This window comes from Rhamphochromis longiceps, linkage group LG11, assembly GCF_057381845.1.
Source record: "Rhamphochromis longiceps isolate RC_006_pf linkage group LG11, R_longiceps_female_GT1.1, whole genome shotgun sequence".
NCBI lineage: Eukaryota > Metazoa > Chordata > Actinopteri > Cichliformes > Cichlidae > Rhamphochromis > Rhamphochromis longiceps.
Genome location: NC_140567.1, coordinates 16,707,139 through 16,724,119, shown reverse-complemented (window position 1 = coordinate 16,724,119; position 16,981 = coordinate 16,707,139). Strand labels below are relative to the sequence as shown.

Below are 16,981 nucleotides of genomic sequence, written 5' to 3'. Positions count from 1 at the left end.
AGCACTTAATAAGGAATAATTTTTCAACAGCTGTTCATGTTCTTTTCGTTTTTTTCTCTTTTTTTTTTTAATGATAAATGACTTGATTCAAACACATTCTGTGAAAATGAAGATTCCATCAGGTGGCAGCTCTTTGCTCCTGCTCCCGTCTCCCAAAATTTGGCTACCCCTAAGAAAATAAATAATGAAACTCTGTGAGGCGAACAGAAAATGTCAAAGCTTTTAGTAACTGGCTGATTTATGCGAGTCCTCACAATTGGCAGTCTTTTCCTGGATCTAACATTCAGTGTGTTTTCTTAACGTCCAAAACCAGTGAAAAGAAACCAGTATGTTTCTTTTCACTGTTCCTTTAAACTTTCATTCTTTTTCATTTAAGATAAAACATACTGTATGTTTTTTTTTTTTTTTTTAAAGTTCCTTAGCAGAATAATTGTATATAAAACATGATTAAGTTACACAATACAGTGGAACCCCGACTTACGAATACCCCATTGAACGAAATAATTCAAGTTACGAAGGCACTGAATGGCAATATTTCTGCCCGTGTTACAGCAAAATGTCCGTGTTACGAAATCCGCTGGCTCTGATTGGCCGAGCCCAGAATGCCCAGAATGCCTTCCGAATGATGTGACAACCCCTTGGCTTTCGTAATTGCGCTTCGCTGTTCCACTTGAACGACATATTGTTATTCTAGTTAGCAATTAGCCTATAGCCTATCGTTCAGCATCACCTCACTCAAAAGGCGCAATGGGTGCTTCGACTTACGAAACTTTTTGACTTACGGAAGACCCTCGGGAACGAATTCATTTCGTAAGTCGGGGTTCCACTGTATAGAATTTAATATTAAAACCTATATTTGTATAGAATATTAAGATGACCCCTCCTGCGACCTGCTCTGACACTAAAACAAAGTCACAATTATCCATGAGGAAACAAAACTCCTGTTTTGTTATAATCTGAATATGTGACTTTTGTACTTTATCTTCGTATAACCAGCATTTCTTAAACTGTGCGGTGTATGGGGCACAGTGCGTCATTTATATTAAAGTCATCGTCATCATTATCTGATCAATATTTCATATCCAACTGAAGTTGCATAGAGTGTGTTTAACTTGATAGGAGAACTTTTATTTTACACCTTTGACCTTGAGTAATGGTCACAAAAAAAACCAAGTTAGCATATCTTGACCATCTTAAGTTGAGGCTAATAAATGTTTTTGAGAGAGAGTAAGTTTGTATAATTTAAAGTAAAGCCAAGTAATCAAATTTTACAATGATGGAATTTGCCCTACCTTCAGCTACTATTCACTAACACTAATTCCACAATTTACTGTAATTGCTAAACATTTAAAAAGCGTGAAAGTAAGCTAATTTTTTCAAGTAAAAATCTGAGCTTTTAATACAGCATTGATGGCAATTTCTTATATTTTTATTTCAGAGTTCCACGTTTAGCAGTTCATTGTGATCCATCCAGCTTTTTCTACTTAAAAAAATAATTTATTTTCCCAGCTTTGTGAGCCAGTGATAGGAAGTAACAAAACCTTAAGTTTACGGTCTGTTTTTGCGTGACACTTCAGCAAAAGATGATTATCTTCCATCTGGAGCTCCAAAAATATGTTTCTGGCAAGTACGAAAAAGTCACGTCCAAGTTTTTTTGTTTTTCAGATGTGTGAGCTAGAAGTGGAGATGAGTTTAGTCAAGGTGATGACACATGGGGAGGGGAGCGTGTGCACGGGTTAGGGCGGGAGAGATGGAGCAGAAGCTACATGGGGTGCAAATATGCCAAATATGCCCGATGACTTTGCTGATCCCTGTGATGTCCTCGGTCGCCTCCTGCACTGGGAAAACCCACAGCCAAGTCCCACCCAGCGGTGTAAGAGTGTGTATTTGTGTGTGGAGGTGCGTGTGTGAGTGAATTACTAGACTACCCACACGGTGAGCTACAGGTGTGAAAATTAGGTGTGAGGTTTATGTGTGATAAATTACCAACATGTGGCTAATCACAGCCACTCCACCTTTCCCTCCACCCAGCTTTTTCCCCTCAGCCATTTCTTCCTTCTGTTCTGAGAACACATTTTTCCCACAGCTTGAGTGAATTTGAGGGAGTGTAAATACTGAACTATACAAATTCCAAATGGGTTTCTTTCTTTTGGGAATTACTTCTTATTTTGCATGTCTTATACTTCATAAGTAGTTTATGCTCTTTCAGTCAGTGTCAAAAACTGTTAATGTACTGACATTCCTGATATCAGACTGCCTAGATATACACTAGGTTATCAGTTATCAGCTTCTCCTCATTTCTTTATATTTTGTTAGGAAAATGGGGAATGGGTGCCGTGATTCACTGAAATGTAAAACAAAAACAAAGTTTGTACAGTTCTAACAAGCCTGAAAGTCAATGGTATGACCATCTTTATTCTTCAGCACAGCCTGAACTCTCTTAGGCAAGCTTTCTTAGAACTTCTTTAAGCAGTCTTCAGGAATAACTCCCCAGGGATCTTGAAAGACATTCAAAGCTCTTCTTTGGATCTCTCACTGCTTCACTAACGTTTAGGTCTGGGCTCTGGGGAGGCCAGTCAATGACTGATAGTGTACCATTGTATGTTTTACCATCCATGTATGCTTGTGTTGCATTGGCAGTGTGTTTGGGATTTGCTGCCAATCAGACACTTGTCAGATGATTTTTGCATAGTGGATCAAAGTTCGACTGTACTTTTCTGCATGTATAATTCCAACAATTTTGATAAACATCACTGGCTTAACTGCAGCCCAAAACCATGACAGATGGCTGTAGACACTCACTGTTGTACCTCTCTCCCGATGTCCTCCATAGATGTGATTTGATACAATGATTTGATCAAAACACTACATCATCACTACAAAAAACCTGTTTCCACTGATTATCACTCCAGTTCTTTTCTAATTTGGCAAAAAAAAAAAATCAGATTTTTCCTCTCTGTTTGCCTTCTTTAATAATGGCTTCTTGACAGCCACACTTCCACTGACACCATTTCTGATGAGGCTTCAGTGGACAGTACATGGATCAACTCAAGGGCCCAGTGCATCTCTGCACACCATGCTGAGATATGCCAGATTTTCAGCTATAATCTCTTTGGGAATCAAAAATACTGTTTTATTTCTGGATTTTACTTTAGAAGTGGGACAAAAATTATATGTTTTTGTGACAAGCTGCTAGTAACAAAGTCCTTAAGGACACTATTAAAACTGTCGCCTGGCTAAGTTGTCTGTTATGTATCGACACACTCGCTTGATTTAGGTGCGTTTTTTTTATGCTCGAATAATTTGTCATTGTTAAGTAGCTTCGCAAAAAGCAAAAACCAGATCTGAGAATTATCTGGTACAAGGGCTGAAAATGGACCATCATCTGCAATTAGCTTACTACATACCTTGCCGTGTTTGAATGATGCAGATTTTTTTTTTTAAACTGTATTTTGCAACCACATCCTGGACAATTGATCTAATCCTTTCCAAATGTGCTATGCATCACCTCTGGAGTCTCACGAATAAAAAACCATAAAACAATTTATTATACTCCATGTAGTTTTGCAACTAAAGGTCAATGTGTTGGCACAAATTTACGTAGAGGTCCATAATTCATCCAGGCCAGTCCTTTTAAAAAAAAAGCATAAAAATGTCCACATTCCATCACCTCACTGGTTTAAACAACATGTTTGCTATTGATAAAATCTCCAATATCCAACTGCTTGTTTGTTAATGTGCTCTGAACCTGTCGATTTCACTTGGCACCATCGTTAGTCTGGTGTGAGTTACTGAAAATGGGTTGAAATAACTCTGGTGTTTCACAAGAACATCATCACCTTTTGTTGAAATTTTGAAAAAAGATAGACAAGAAGAAGCAATGGAGCCAGCAAGAAATGCAAACCACATGTTCATCTCATGGTGCCTGTTTAGGGGGTGATAAAGTCCATCTTCGTGACTCATCAATTAACTCCTGCAGTGCCCCAGTGATTAAATATGACAAGATCCTTTTGCACCTGCACTGGCCAGTCCTAGTGTAAATGTATAAAACAAGTATTAACCACCAAGAGAATGAAAAACAGATGATGACCCATCACAGGCAGCAGACAGGTTGATTTTTTTTTTTTTTGTCCATTTTTACTGAAACAATGGCAAGAAAGAGAACAGATTTCATGTGCATTAAATAGGGAATATTTTGTGCATTTAATAGTGTCAAAGTGCTACAATTAACACTGTTGTTTTTGGTTCATTTTTTTCTAAACCACTTTAAAGCTGTGCTGTAAATCTATAAAATATACCAAAAATAAAATAGGCCCATAAATGCAGCGTTCCTAACAAATGCTTTTTAAAGTGTCACAACTCTTTTAGAATTGACTTTTTTTGTTTTCTTACTCCACTGGAACAAAAGTTTAACATGATTAGAGGTTTGCATTGTTTCACTGCATTGTTTAAATAATGCTGACACGGACTGCAAACAGATATTCTGCTGTTTTCATGGCAAGGCAAAATTGTAAAACATTTATGGGACCGCAACCCACAATGAAGAGGCGATGCCGTTAGTTGACCACCACATCAAGGTCATTCTGTTTTTTCCCCCTCTCATATATGACCAGCTTTTGAGCAGCTTTCCACTGGCTGAAGGGTGTAAGTGTCCATCACTGTGGTTGAAAGTGTGAAAACACTGCGAGAGGCAGGTTAGTGATTCATCTTTTATTACGAATTTCCAAACAGGAATTACAAGGTCTCTTTCACATCAAGGAATCCAGATGTTGTGTCTGACCTGAATAAGGGACTTAAGTCTTAAAGATATTAGGAAGTGAACTAACTTGGGGTCTTCATACAGACTTGAAAGGAGTGCAAGGTTGAGAGTTCGACTGGACAGATGGGCTAAAGGTGCAGAGTGTTTCCAGATAATCTTGGAAGCACTCTCAATGTATCTCTATTTGACCAGCTGCAAAATCAGGAAGGACATTCAAATCACACTTTGAATGAACTTGCAACCTTGTTGCATTAAAAATGTTGCTTTGAAGACTGTGTTCACAGTGACTTTGGTGCATAATAATGGTGATAAAACAGTAGTAGATGGAGTCATAGATTCTTGGCAGCCTTGCTTTTATATACCGGTAGGAATATAACCAGAACAACAGCAGGTGTTGAGCTTCCTTTTGCAAAGGGTTGTGTTGCAGGGGAGTTAAACTCATTGACGCAGACTCACTCAGACTGATTACAGCATGTTTCTGTCTATCTGCATTTATAAATTAGATGTTAGTTATTTGCAACCCTTCACCAAAACCTTCACTTAGAGTCTAAGAGTGGTTGCAATTAGTCTGTGTTGAGCCGCAATGGTTTGTAGATAGGTTGCCTCCCATCAGGCAACTTGTCGTTAAATTATGTTTGAGGATGTTGACTGCTCAATCTCTGGGTGACCTGTTGTTCATACTCTCATTTGGTTGCAAACAGCAGAAAAAAATCAACCACCAAGTTTTCCTAGTCACAAAGAGGTTGTTGTCCTGTTTTTACTCTGACGTGACAGAGACATAGAGACATAGAGCTAGGCCACATTGAATTTTAAAGCTGCAAAACAACCAACATTCCCTTGAAAGCTCACTAGGCTATTTAATGTGTTTTATCTTGTGTAATCATGTTGAATCTATGCGTGTACAGCAAATAAATTGTCTTTTTATGGGAAGTTTGAAACTTATGTATGTCTTGGCTGAGCGCAGTAAATAGGGAAACCACCAGAGACTCTAACATGTTAGTTCTCATGTACACATTAACCCTACCAGTATCAATCTTGTTATTTAACTCTCAGAAAAAACACAAACAGAAAAAAAAAACTCCAAAAAATTGTTAAAATGTCAAACTATTCCTTCCATTCATTTGCATCCGTGGTTATCCAGTGAGTCAAATCTATTTTTCTCACCTGCATGGCACTGTGGCCCGACCTGTTGAGTCACACCAAATTAAATTAGTTTGACTTTTTGTTTTATTACGCACTAAAAAGTGTTGCCTTCATGTTGCCATTTTTCCACTTGCCTGTTTGAACCATAGCTGCCTGTTTTACCCATTCGCCATTACATTAACAACCACGCTTTTAAGTGAGGGTTCAAATCCCCGAGCTGCCTGCGTCACACGGTGGATCTGTGTCACAAGAACACTTTGGCTGGGGCTAATATGTCTGACAGCAAAATGTGTTTGCTCAGTCTCATGCTGCAAAATCATTATAAGCAGCAGGACTGTCCCAAATTATAAACATGTGCTTACAGTATGATCTGTTAAAGTAAACCGGGGGGAAAAAGGCATAGATCCTAAAACCTGACTGTTTCCAGCTGGAACAGAGTCAGAGGCAAGTCCAATATATTTTCTGCTAAATTGGAACAGAAATGCGCCTTCAGCACACAGGCCCAAAGTACCCCCCTCTTTTACCCCTTCTGCTTTTACTCCGCAATTTTTTAGCTAAGTGCGACTTCCAAATTCATGACAAAGTCACGGGCCCGAAAAGCAGGTCGTTTGATGTCATTTTCCATGCTCGAACAATGTTGAGATGTTACAACCGCTTGTGAACTGCGGGTGTGAGGGCTGACACTGCTACAGCTATGGAGCGTAATCCTCGATAGTTTGGTGGTTTGAAGAGATCCAGAAAGTGGCTGCTTTGCTCCTTCTGGTACGATTCGCCGCCAGTCAGCTGGAGGCTGCTGCGCTGTCCTGTATATGCCCTTTCCTTGTCCCATGCTTTCTCTTTTTTCCCCTTAAGTGGAACAGCAGTAAGCTTATACCAGCATTTAAGGGGAACAAGTGAGGTAGACAATAAACAATAATAGTCCCAGTGCCACGAGGAAAGCGTATAATTCTGTTGGTGAATGTGGCGCTTTCCACATGAGAGTGCAAGTCTTTGTGACCTGCTGCTACTCCAAAAGCTGAGGTTTTCCATCACTGCCTCTTGACCATGTGACATTTATGGATAATATAGATGAAGCGGCTGATATATTTTTGCCGTGTTACTGGATGATGTCAAGATTCCCCGTATGTATATATGTGTCCTGCACTGTAAAGTGCCTTTTCCAAATAATGGACAGTGTGCTGGATAGCTGCATTCACAGTCTGCATTATTAGATTTACATACCAGGGGCCCTTGGAGAAATGAAGCAGAACTATGAGAATAGAAAGAGTTGTGTTTTAATATAAGCACCAGTCTTCAGTTTTGCTGAGTTCGGAATTCACCACCGTGTTATGATACCGATACAAGTCTGCAGCATTTCTGCATCACCTCAGCAGTTAACCGGGACACGCTTTTTGCTAGCCCACTCTCTGGTTTTTTATTTAGTGCTTGGTTAAAATGACAGGTGTCAAGGTAAACTATGGTCTGTTACTTTTTGCTGAGTGAATGACACTGTGACTTGAACTGAGGAGCCGAGGCATGAAACAGAATCATGTTACTGCTTTGTTCTAAATGTTGTTGGCCACAGACAACAAAAAAAATCCTTGCATCTGAAAATGACATCCCAAAAAACATAAATACAAGGATCCTATGAAAATTAAAGGAAATGAAAATAAAATGTATATCTTTAAGGGCCTGAAAATGGTTACAGAGAATCAGTCTTCATCAGTAATGACCTAAGATTTGTTAACAAAGTCAATCTAAAAAAAAGACCTACATCACTGAAGCCTACTAAAACATGTCTTTTGTTCTTTTTGTGAAGTTCACCGCTCTTGAAGAAACACAAAAATTATATGCAGTTTGCCTTGTTAGGGGTTTGGAGTGCAGAAAGTTGGAATCTTTCAATATGAATGTATTCATGGGTAACAGTAGGTAGGTGAGTGCAAGGCAGGAAGTTAGCTGACCGTGGGTGGAACCTCATGGCGTATGCTGATGGTTTTGGCAGCCATGAGCATAATCTGTCACGCTGGCTTTGGACTCATAAAAATCTACCTGCAATGGAGTTTGTGTTTTTTTTTTTTTTTTCAACTTGATCTTAAAGCAGCCCTAATTACTCTTGAGCTGCATGCAGTTAAATTTCCCAGGCTGCAAAACGAAAGCTGCCGCGCTCCAAACACGCTGTCATTCTTATGCTGTGACTCTAACTGTTGTTCGACAAACTTAAGATGAACAGCATACATACTTAATAGCAGGTTTATAAAACATGTTCTCTTGCAGCCTTGACCACTTGATTAGCATAGCTATGACTCTTGACTGGGTACTTTCCCAGTCAAATATGTGAGTGGCATCCTATAGTAGATGCATAACTGATGGATGAAGTCAAGAGTCAGTTGCGCTAGTTAGCTGTTACTGCTTCTACTCCTATGTATTTACTTTTATGGCCAAACTTCCTGTATGGGATCTTAATGAAGGGTAATCTTGATCTTGTGGATTCTTCTACTTTGACATGAGATTTAAAAGATAGATTTGGCAGATTTTAGAGCATATTGACAGCGCTAATGCTAGCCAAACATGTAAACTTGCGTTACAAGATCTGTCATCTCCACTGTAATTGTAACCAACCATTCAATACATTTTCACAGCACTGTATTTTTGTGTTGGGGCATCAAGTTGGTCATTCCTCATTTGGAGAAGGTTGATGTCTAAGTAATGCAATTCAAGGGGATTCCAGAATAACACCCTGCCTTTGTCACTCTCAGAAACCTTTAAGCTAACTGCTATTGATCTAAAATAAAACAGGTGTTGGAACTGCATGGCATATTTCACTGTAACATGATCAATTTTAATTTTGGTGATTATTATATTTTTATAACATGAGAGTATTTCCAAACTGGCTGCCATCTCACTCTAGAGAAGACAGCCCACAAGATGCCAGGTGCAGTTGGGTTTTTGGATAGTTAGTTGGATAGAAGCATGAAGCATGAAGAAAAAGAAAATCCTCTGTAAATTAGCTGAAAGGACACTGCTTAGTGGCACACTGGAAAGTACACTTTCTGACAAAGGTTAAATAAGGTTTGGGCCAGTCTTGCGCTCATATTGTAAGCTACATATGTAGCTATAATTAGCAGGTCTTTAACTTAATTTAGTATAAATATTGGGGCATAGGGAAACAGCATAATCATAATCTAGCCATATCAATAATCTGTCCAGAAATTTATAAATTATTTATAAATTAACTTGCCATGTACTGTGTTTAAACTTTGGACAGTTTTTGTAATGAGGAAAGTTAGATCTTGCTAAGCTAACTGGCTTCTGCTTTAAACTTGCACACAGACGTAATCTTCTCCAAACTGCCAGCATTTTCTTTTAAAAATGTACCCATTATGTAAATTCTCTTTATAAATGCAAATGATTTCAAGGTATTTTCCTCCCTCGGGACTTACCAGGGTTTAGCTGTCACAGTACATTTGTGAAGGCTGAGGTAGACGATATGTGAGGGGTCCTTCATGTGGTTCCTGTATGAGAACAGCAACTTTGCACAGCGCTCTGCCTTGTAGACATGACACATTGAGGCACTTATTAAGTTTTTGTATTAAAATGTCCTCGTGGAGGCTTTTTCAGCGATGTTCGTATGGATTTGGGCTTTTGTAAATAGAGTACTTGAAGCCCAGGGGGATCTTTACTCAGCTGTCAGAAGTGGGAACTGCGGATTTGTTTTGTTTCACGTAATAAGCACTTTGTGGTTGAAATCGTAAACGACATCACTTTATCATGTGAAAGGAGTGGTGCTTTTAATGATGTGCAGTCCTCTCCCGAAGTCTCAAAATACATACCGTATACGTTAAACCTGGTATCCATAATGAGATGTTGACCACTCGGTCCATTTGTTCTACATCTGTGGGTCAGTTTAATTTCAAAGTGACTGACAGAAGAAGAGCATGGGCGTGAAGAACAGAAGAAGAACATGGAACATGTGTCTGAACACACTTAGCATTAAGATAGACTGGGTTTAAGTAGACCTGGTGTCTGAAAATAGGAAAGACATAATATGCCAAAAGAAAAAGGGACCACATTTACAATTTGGAACATATTCTCTAGCAAACTAACTATACGGTCCTCCCAAATTAAATTAAACTGCTGTAATATATGGAGATGTCTGTTAATTTACTTTTCAGTATCTTTTCTTCTGCTCTAAGTACATTTGGATGTTTTTCTTAAGAATGGCTGAAACCTGCTGGCAGTCGGCAGATTGATGTAAAGTGCACTAGACATTATGCCGGTAGTGTGGGACGTGAGTTGGACAGCGTAGCTCCAGACACTGTGAATTGTGGCCTCTTTCCTGACATACCTGTGGCCTAAACCTCCAAACCTTTCCACAGACGCACACACACAAGCTAATCTCCCCAAGATCTGGACCAAAAGAGTTTCTCTCCACTGCCTTCAGCCTTTCCTTCCCTACTTTCCCCATAGTCATATGGTAATTCCAGGACACGGGAAATGCTTCATTCAAACAACGTATACTGCGCTGTCCTCACTTGCCGACACCGTGAGATTAGCAACAAGCAGAAACAACGGAGAGCAAAGAATGAGCGGGAACTTTGAGCCAGGCTCATCAAAAGGCCTTTCAATAACTATAACCATCTCCCTGTACAACGCATCCACTTAACACACTGTTTGCTGCTACAACTACACATGTTTCTTTTCCAAATATTTATTTATAAGTGACTTATGTATGTATGTATGTATATATATGTATATATTGTACTATTCTTAGTTAGCGTATTGTCTGTCTTGTCTTAATGTTGGTTTAAAATGGAGCACTGTAACAAAAAATAATTTCCCCCAGGGATCAATAAAGTATTCTGATTCTGATTCTGATTCTGATAATTTCTCTGTTGATTGACCTGCCAATGGTCTGGGATGACCACAGGCCCGGATAGTGTTTTTCTTTCATTCTTGTTAGGATAGTTTTGTTAGCATAGTGTTAAGAGGTTTGAGCCCGCTTGAAACGCGCTGCAGAAATAAACTTTTTCCAGCCTGACAGGTTTACCTTTGCCAAGTTGGCTTTCCTTTTCTGTCAGTGCTATGCTCAGATTTAGCAAGGGCAGACGGGAGTACATGTGACTGGTTTAATGCGAATGTCAGTTTGCTGTAAATGCACCCAGATTGTGTATTCTACAGGAATATATGGTTGAGTATTGAGGTTGGGTCTAATGATGCAGTTTAGTCTTACAGAATGGAAGGATTGACAGAATGAAATATGAGATATATTCGGGGGAGTGATTCTCGTGATAGCGATAGCGTTACCTGACGGGAAATAGAAGTCGGCTTTAAGTTCCTGCACGTTATTATAGCACTTTCTGTAAGGTAAGGAAAGCACTTGACATTTGTCCAGTTGTACTAGATGCTAGGTAAGGCGCACCTGTATCCGCCAGATGACTTTGAGGATGCCATCTTGGAGCTGCATTGGCACAACTAAAATGTTGGATTGACAGTTGAATATAAGACACGATTTTCCATCTGAGAATTGGAAGAGCCAACGCTAGTATTAATTTGGGGTTTTCATTCATGTCTTACTGAGCAAGTGCTGACTGGAGATGAACCATCCCCAGTCTGTGTGATGAATGGAGTTGGAGCGCACATCACGGCGCTGCTGTGATCGATGGAGTGTCGCTGTAAACCTCATCCCTAAAGACCATCAGAGACACATTCTGATTAGCACTTAATCTTACTTCCATCCACTCTGGCTTCAGGAATACGAGCACAGTTTGGCAGAGCCAGCATACCTCTCTAAAGACTGTCTCCCAGCGCTCCAACAAAACAAATGAAAAAAAGATGAGACCAAGGCAGCCTCCGACATGCGCTGACTTATTTTTTACATGATTACAAACTGATGCTTGCAATGGGCCCACTTAGCTCTCACTTTTTCTGGTTGAATCCCTTCAGAGAAATCTAATATGTGGATCTATGGCCAGTAATGCAGGCATGCTCTGCTCTGTCTCTCAGGCTGTCCAGCTTGCTACACAGCGTTTTATTAAGCGTTGTGGTAGGTCGCACAGTATAAGCACCGCTGTTACCCAGTCCCTGCCTGTGATATTCAAGACTTGGCTTGAAGAACATCTGAAGTGTCTCTTGTTTGGAATGGCCCGAGGATATTTTCCTGTAAACGGGATGCTAAGGAGTTTAGATTGAAAGTCACTTAATTGTAGAAAGGACTGTCTTTTTACTGGCTCCTTTGTCTTCCACAGGCAACTCGAGCTGAGGCTAGAGCTGCTGCGGTTCTGGGGGCTTTCATCGGCTGTCTCAACACAATCGTTTAGGAGGCCAGCTCTGACCAGAATTAATGCAATATTCACATTCATAACCAATCAGCATTCGAACGCTGAGAGGCGAACTAGAGTTTGCATGAATGACAAATTGTTGAATTGGACATATTTACTATGAATTGAAGGATATCCTGCTGATATATCTATTATGGTTGTTTGGGTTTTTACTCTTGTACTTAGGTATTATTCTAACGGTCAGCCCTCCCACAGTTGAGTGTGTTGCCTCTTGTTCACCTCGTCCCTGTCACAGGGTGAACTTACGGTCATCCGCAGATGAGTAATGATACAAGGATCTGAAGGAATCCTGCTTCTTTGTTGCTGGTTCAGAATAAACAGCCATCTGAACCACCGTGGAAGTTACATCTTCCAGCGGTAGTCGAGCTAACAGAAGCACTGACCTCACACACACACACGCACTGAAAATAAAAATTATTTTTTGTGTCTGATGATCATTGATTGATGATGGTAAATTCACTGTTCAATAAAGGATCGATCACAAATGCTGATTTCAGAAAGTTTTTAGGAAATATAAATCTGTGTGTTTTGTGTGAACAAAATCTTTGATCGAAAAAAAGTGACAGATTCTTCCGGATTCTAATCAACTCTTGCTCCTATGTCACCCTCTTTCTTCCCCCCACCCCCCCTGTTTGTCCTTCCTGCAGCTAGCTATGGTGCGTACCCCATCTGTAAAGGCTGCTCGGTGTGCTCCAGGGATAACGGCTGTGTGAACTGCCAGCCCAAACTGTTCCTGTTTCTGCGGAGGGAGAGGATGAGGCAGTATGGGGAGTGTCTTCACGACTGTCCGGCCGGATACTACGGCATGCGCAGCCCCGAACTCAACATGTGCTCCAGTAAGATCCTATCGAGTTTAACCTACCAGCATCCCTCATACACTCCACCTTCACTCCCCAAAATCTCCTTCCACCCTTGGCTCCCTAGCCAGACATACAATACCACCTCCCATTTTCCCACAGCGAATGATTTATTGCGACTTACTCAGAGGAGACGCACATGCCTGACAATTTGAATGGCTCATCCGTTCACACAGGTGGATGTAACTGGTGAAGCCTTGTCTTAGCAGCCTCTGTAACGCGAGGTTGTCTGAAGGCATGAAATCGAACCACAAATGCAACCAAAATGCAAATGCAATTAGGCCAAAACTAGCTTTAGGGCCACATTAAACAGCAGTACGGTAAAGCAGTCCTTTTCGAGATACTATGCAATATGGAGAAAGATGTTTATATGTTAGAATAAGGGAAGGAAACTTACTTGTTTTAACGACTGATTGCCGGAGCTTGTGGATTGAGGTTTTCATTAGACAGTGTAATTTCTTGGGAGTCAAAGAAATTTTTTTTGCCTGTGAACAGAAAGCAGGCCACCCACCAATATATTGTGCATTGACTGGAGAGTTTGATTAAGAAAAGTAAAGCAATAAAAGTGGCACTACACCTTAGACTAATATTGTATTTAGTATTTAGAGAAAGGCAATATAATTCAGAACTTGACTTACTTTTATTTACTGTTTGAGTAATGAAACCATATTAAATATCCCCTCATCATTAGGCATATTAGTGTTTTGGACCACACCTTTGGTCTTACATACTCTAAATTATACTATTAACAATAGCTCGTCAATCAAATATGTCCTTCTCCTCTTCATGTTTCACTTTCGTAACTTAACCTTTACGAACGTGAAATATGGCCGGAGAGAAATAGAGAGGACCTTTATAGGTGTTGGCTGAGTGTTTCATATAAAAACAGTGGAACTTAAATCCTAGGCCAAACTTCTGACAGGCGTACTGAAATTAAGTCCCAGATGAGGATGTCCGTACCTTTGCCTCTGACATGCAGCAACCGTAGCCCATCTAGATGCAAATATATAGATTGGCTCATTTTGATATTAAAATAAAAGCATATTACAGCCAAACTACCAATTTCTTTTTTCTTCAAGCCATAAACGGCCTCTATTGAAAGTGAAACTTCAGTGTCCAGAAATCTGGCAGTGGAACATCAGCGCATGTTCATTTTTACCTGGTCAGGTTGTGATTCTTCATCAGTCTTTGAGGCTCTGTTCAGAAATTAGTACTATAAAAGGTTCAAAATATAAATTCATGAATGAATTTAAAATAACGTTTTTCTTAATTACTAACAGTGTTTTGTGGGTCAGCCTGTTCCCATTCTTACCAAACATAAAGCTAAACCTTTACTAACTAAATAAAATTAAAAATATTGAGGAAATACATTGAGATTGAGATTATTCGAAATGGGCGGTTTTTCCTTTTTGTAGGATGTTTTTTTGGATTTAGGATAACAAGATCACAAAAGGTTTGCAGAAATATCCTGTAGTGCAGTTTGAAACTTTGAACGTCTCTTTTAGCAGACTGCTGGTATCAATTGGATACCCACAAACAAAACCCTTGCTCTTTGCATGCTCATAGTTCATCAGTTTTCCCACATTAGAGGCAAAATCCTAAAGGCTCCAAAGTCACTTTATCCCATTTTCATTACTCAGAGAAAGCTAGAAGTGAAAGACATCTTGTTTTTTGGTCGAAGAGAAAAAAAAAGTCTTTTAAAACGTTACTTTTTAACCCTGCTTTCCTGACTGCACCGCCCCACACAGGCTGAATTTTGACTTTAACGGATCCTGATGTGTGGGAAGTTAATCTGGATCACTGGCCATGCAAACTGCTCATAGAACAACATCTTGTATTGTCAGGTAGCATCAGACTTTAATGCGAGAACTACTTTGATGTGATCGCTGCTTCAGCTGTGGCTCTCTAATCCGGTTTCCTATTCGAGTCTCACTCTCAACTGCGCTCTGTGTGTCATTTCCACTAAACAGCTGGCATCCGATCATTTTATTGCGGACATTTTATCGACTTGGAAGGTAATATTTGTGAGCTAATGCAGGCAACTGGAACTCAGACACAGTGGACATGAATGGCGATGATGAGGGGTTCTCTGTGCCCTGTTTCTTTGGTGTTTTTTAAGCACTGCCTCTGAAATCACTTAGAGGACAGCTGTTTATTATTAAATCCGAGTTTGTCTGTGTGATCTTATCACATTCAAGAATTTTTTTGAGGGCTGTTCTGAAATTCTTCTACTAAGCAAGAGGTCGATAGGATTGGGGACTCTCTCTGAAATCTAATGTTCACTTTTTCTAAAGGAAAACCGTAAACTGACATTGTTATGCAATATAAAGCAAGGATAGCTAGACAGAGGGCTGTAGTTTCACTGGTATGGAATCTAAGACAAATACAAAAATCGTATGTATACTGTTATGTTGAACAAGTCATGGTTCAGACTGTAAATTTAGATGTCAGATGTACTTTCTCTGCTGTTCAGGATCAAGCTCCTGGTCATAAATATAGAGATCCTTGACTACAACTGTTAGTTAAAGATCCTCCAAATGCACTATTATGGTTGATCTCTATTAGGGTCAGCTGGCTCATCTGGAAAGCAGGTTTCTTGTGGCTTTCTGGTCTTCTAACAGGTCGTCATTCACGCGTTTCATTCTTTAGAGGATCACATTCTCACCCAGCTTCTGTGCACTGCAGACAGTCTGGTCCACCTGACTAGCATGTCTTGGGAAAGTGCTCGCCAAAAACTGTGATAATGCGGTTCTACTAAAATTGAAGCCAACAGCAATACTTTAATGTATGATCATTTAAATCTTTGCTCTTTGCAAATCCGCAAAGAACTCAACGTTGACTGCTGCTCCTTGTTACTAAAATGTTTCCTTGAATTTCCTCTGAATACCTTGAGAAACTGTGCCGTATGATGAATTTTAAATTTAATGCACACTTTTCTGGGGGGTTTCCCATTCACTGCAGGGAAGATAACACCATAATTAGAGACTGAAACAATGGGAGCTCTGCTTTCTGTGGCGTAACGTAACTGGAAGCCCATTTGCAGCTACACTTCAGCTAGGTTCCAAAGAGGCTTGAGACATGGGAGCCACAGTGTTTACTGCCATCACGGAGATGGAGCTGGTTCGTCAGTAATGTCTTTTTGTTGCATAATATCTTTCTGTGTGACCATATTTTATGTTCTTGGACCTCTGCTCCCCTGAAACTCCTTTCAGCAGCTAATGAATGGGTTGATATGAGCCATAAACCATATGCTATAACTCCAGTGTTATCCACGGGAGTTCTTATCAGTCGCCCAGAACAGGCCCCACACCGGTGTCTGTGAGTGTCAGCCCACCGCTCTGCAGGGAAGATTTGTGGCAACGGACACACAGTGCGCTGCTTTGTGTACAGCCAAATCTGCATGAATGTAGAGAAGTCACGCTCTCTGCAAAGTCACATTTCATATCACTTTGCTTTTAATATACAATCCTCATCCAAAGCATATTCTGTCATTTGCTATCACAAGCGAGCTCACTGGCTGAAAGAATTATGAGCTGAAAGGCGACTATCAGAGCTGTCTTCTGTATGAGACAAAGTGTTGAGAGAGTCAGCATGAGTGCAGGGCTGCATTGAAGACTTCCTCCCTCGGGGTGTATTACAGACCCCCCACTGCTAGACATACTCTAGCTGCCAGCACAGTTGCCTTACCCCAATGCAGCAGCTTTAAAAACCCCACGCTGCGTTCACTGCCAACCACCAACCAGTCAAATCAAGGCCTGAGATCCAGTATCCTGGAAATGTGATTTAAAAATTGCCCCTAATTTAGTGCCAGTCTGTTGTGCTCTAGAGACTTCTTTCTTTTTTGTTATGGGTCAAAATAAAAGCTCATTGGATGTAACCTCTCCAAGATCATTTGAATTTTAAAG

The 16,981-nt window shown here is 40.1% G+C and overlaps 1 protein-coding gene across 3 annotated transcripts in view; it reads left to right on the top strand.

Moving 5' to 3' along the window:
• Positions 1–16,981, top strand: part of rspo2 (R-spondin 2) — a 59,678-nt gene that overhangs the window by 13,944 nt on the left and 28,753 nt on the right. For 2 of the 3 annotated variants that reach the window (XM_085422514.1, XM_085422513.1), the window contains exon 3: positions 12,871–13,055. In XM_085422514.1, coding sequence (XP_085278640.1) covers positions 12,871–13,055 — 185 coding nt within the window. Of the gene's footprint in view, positions 1–12,866; positions 13,056–16,981 lie in introns of all 3 variants that reach the window. The other variant, XM_085422516.1, reaches the window with a different exon arrangement.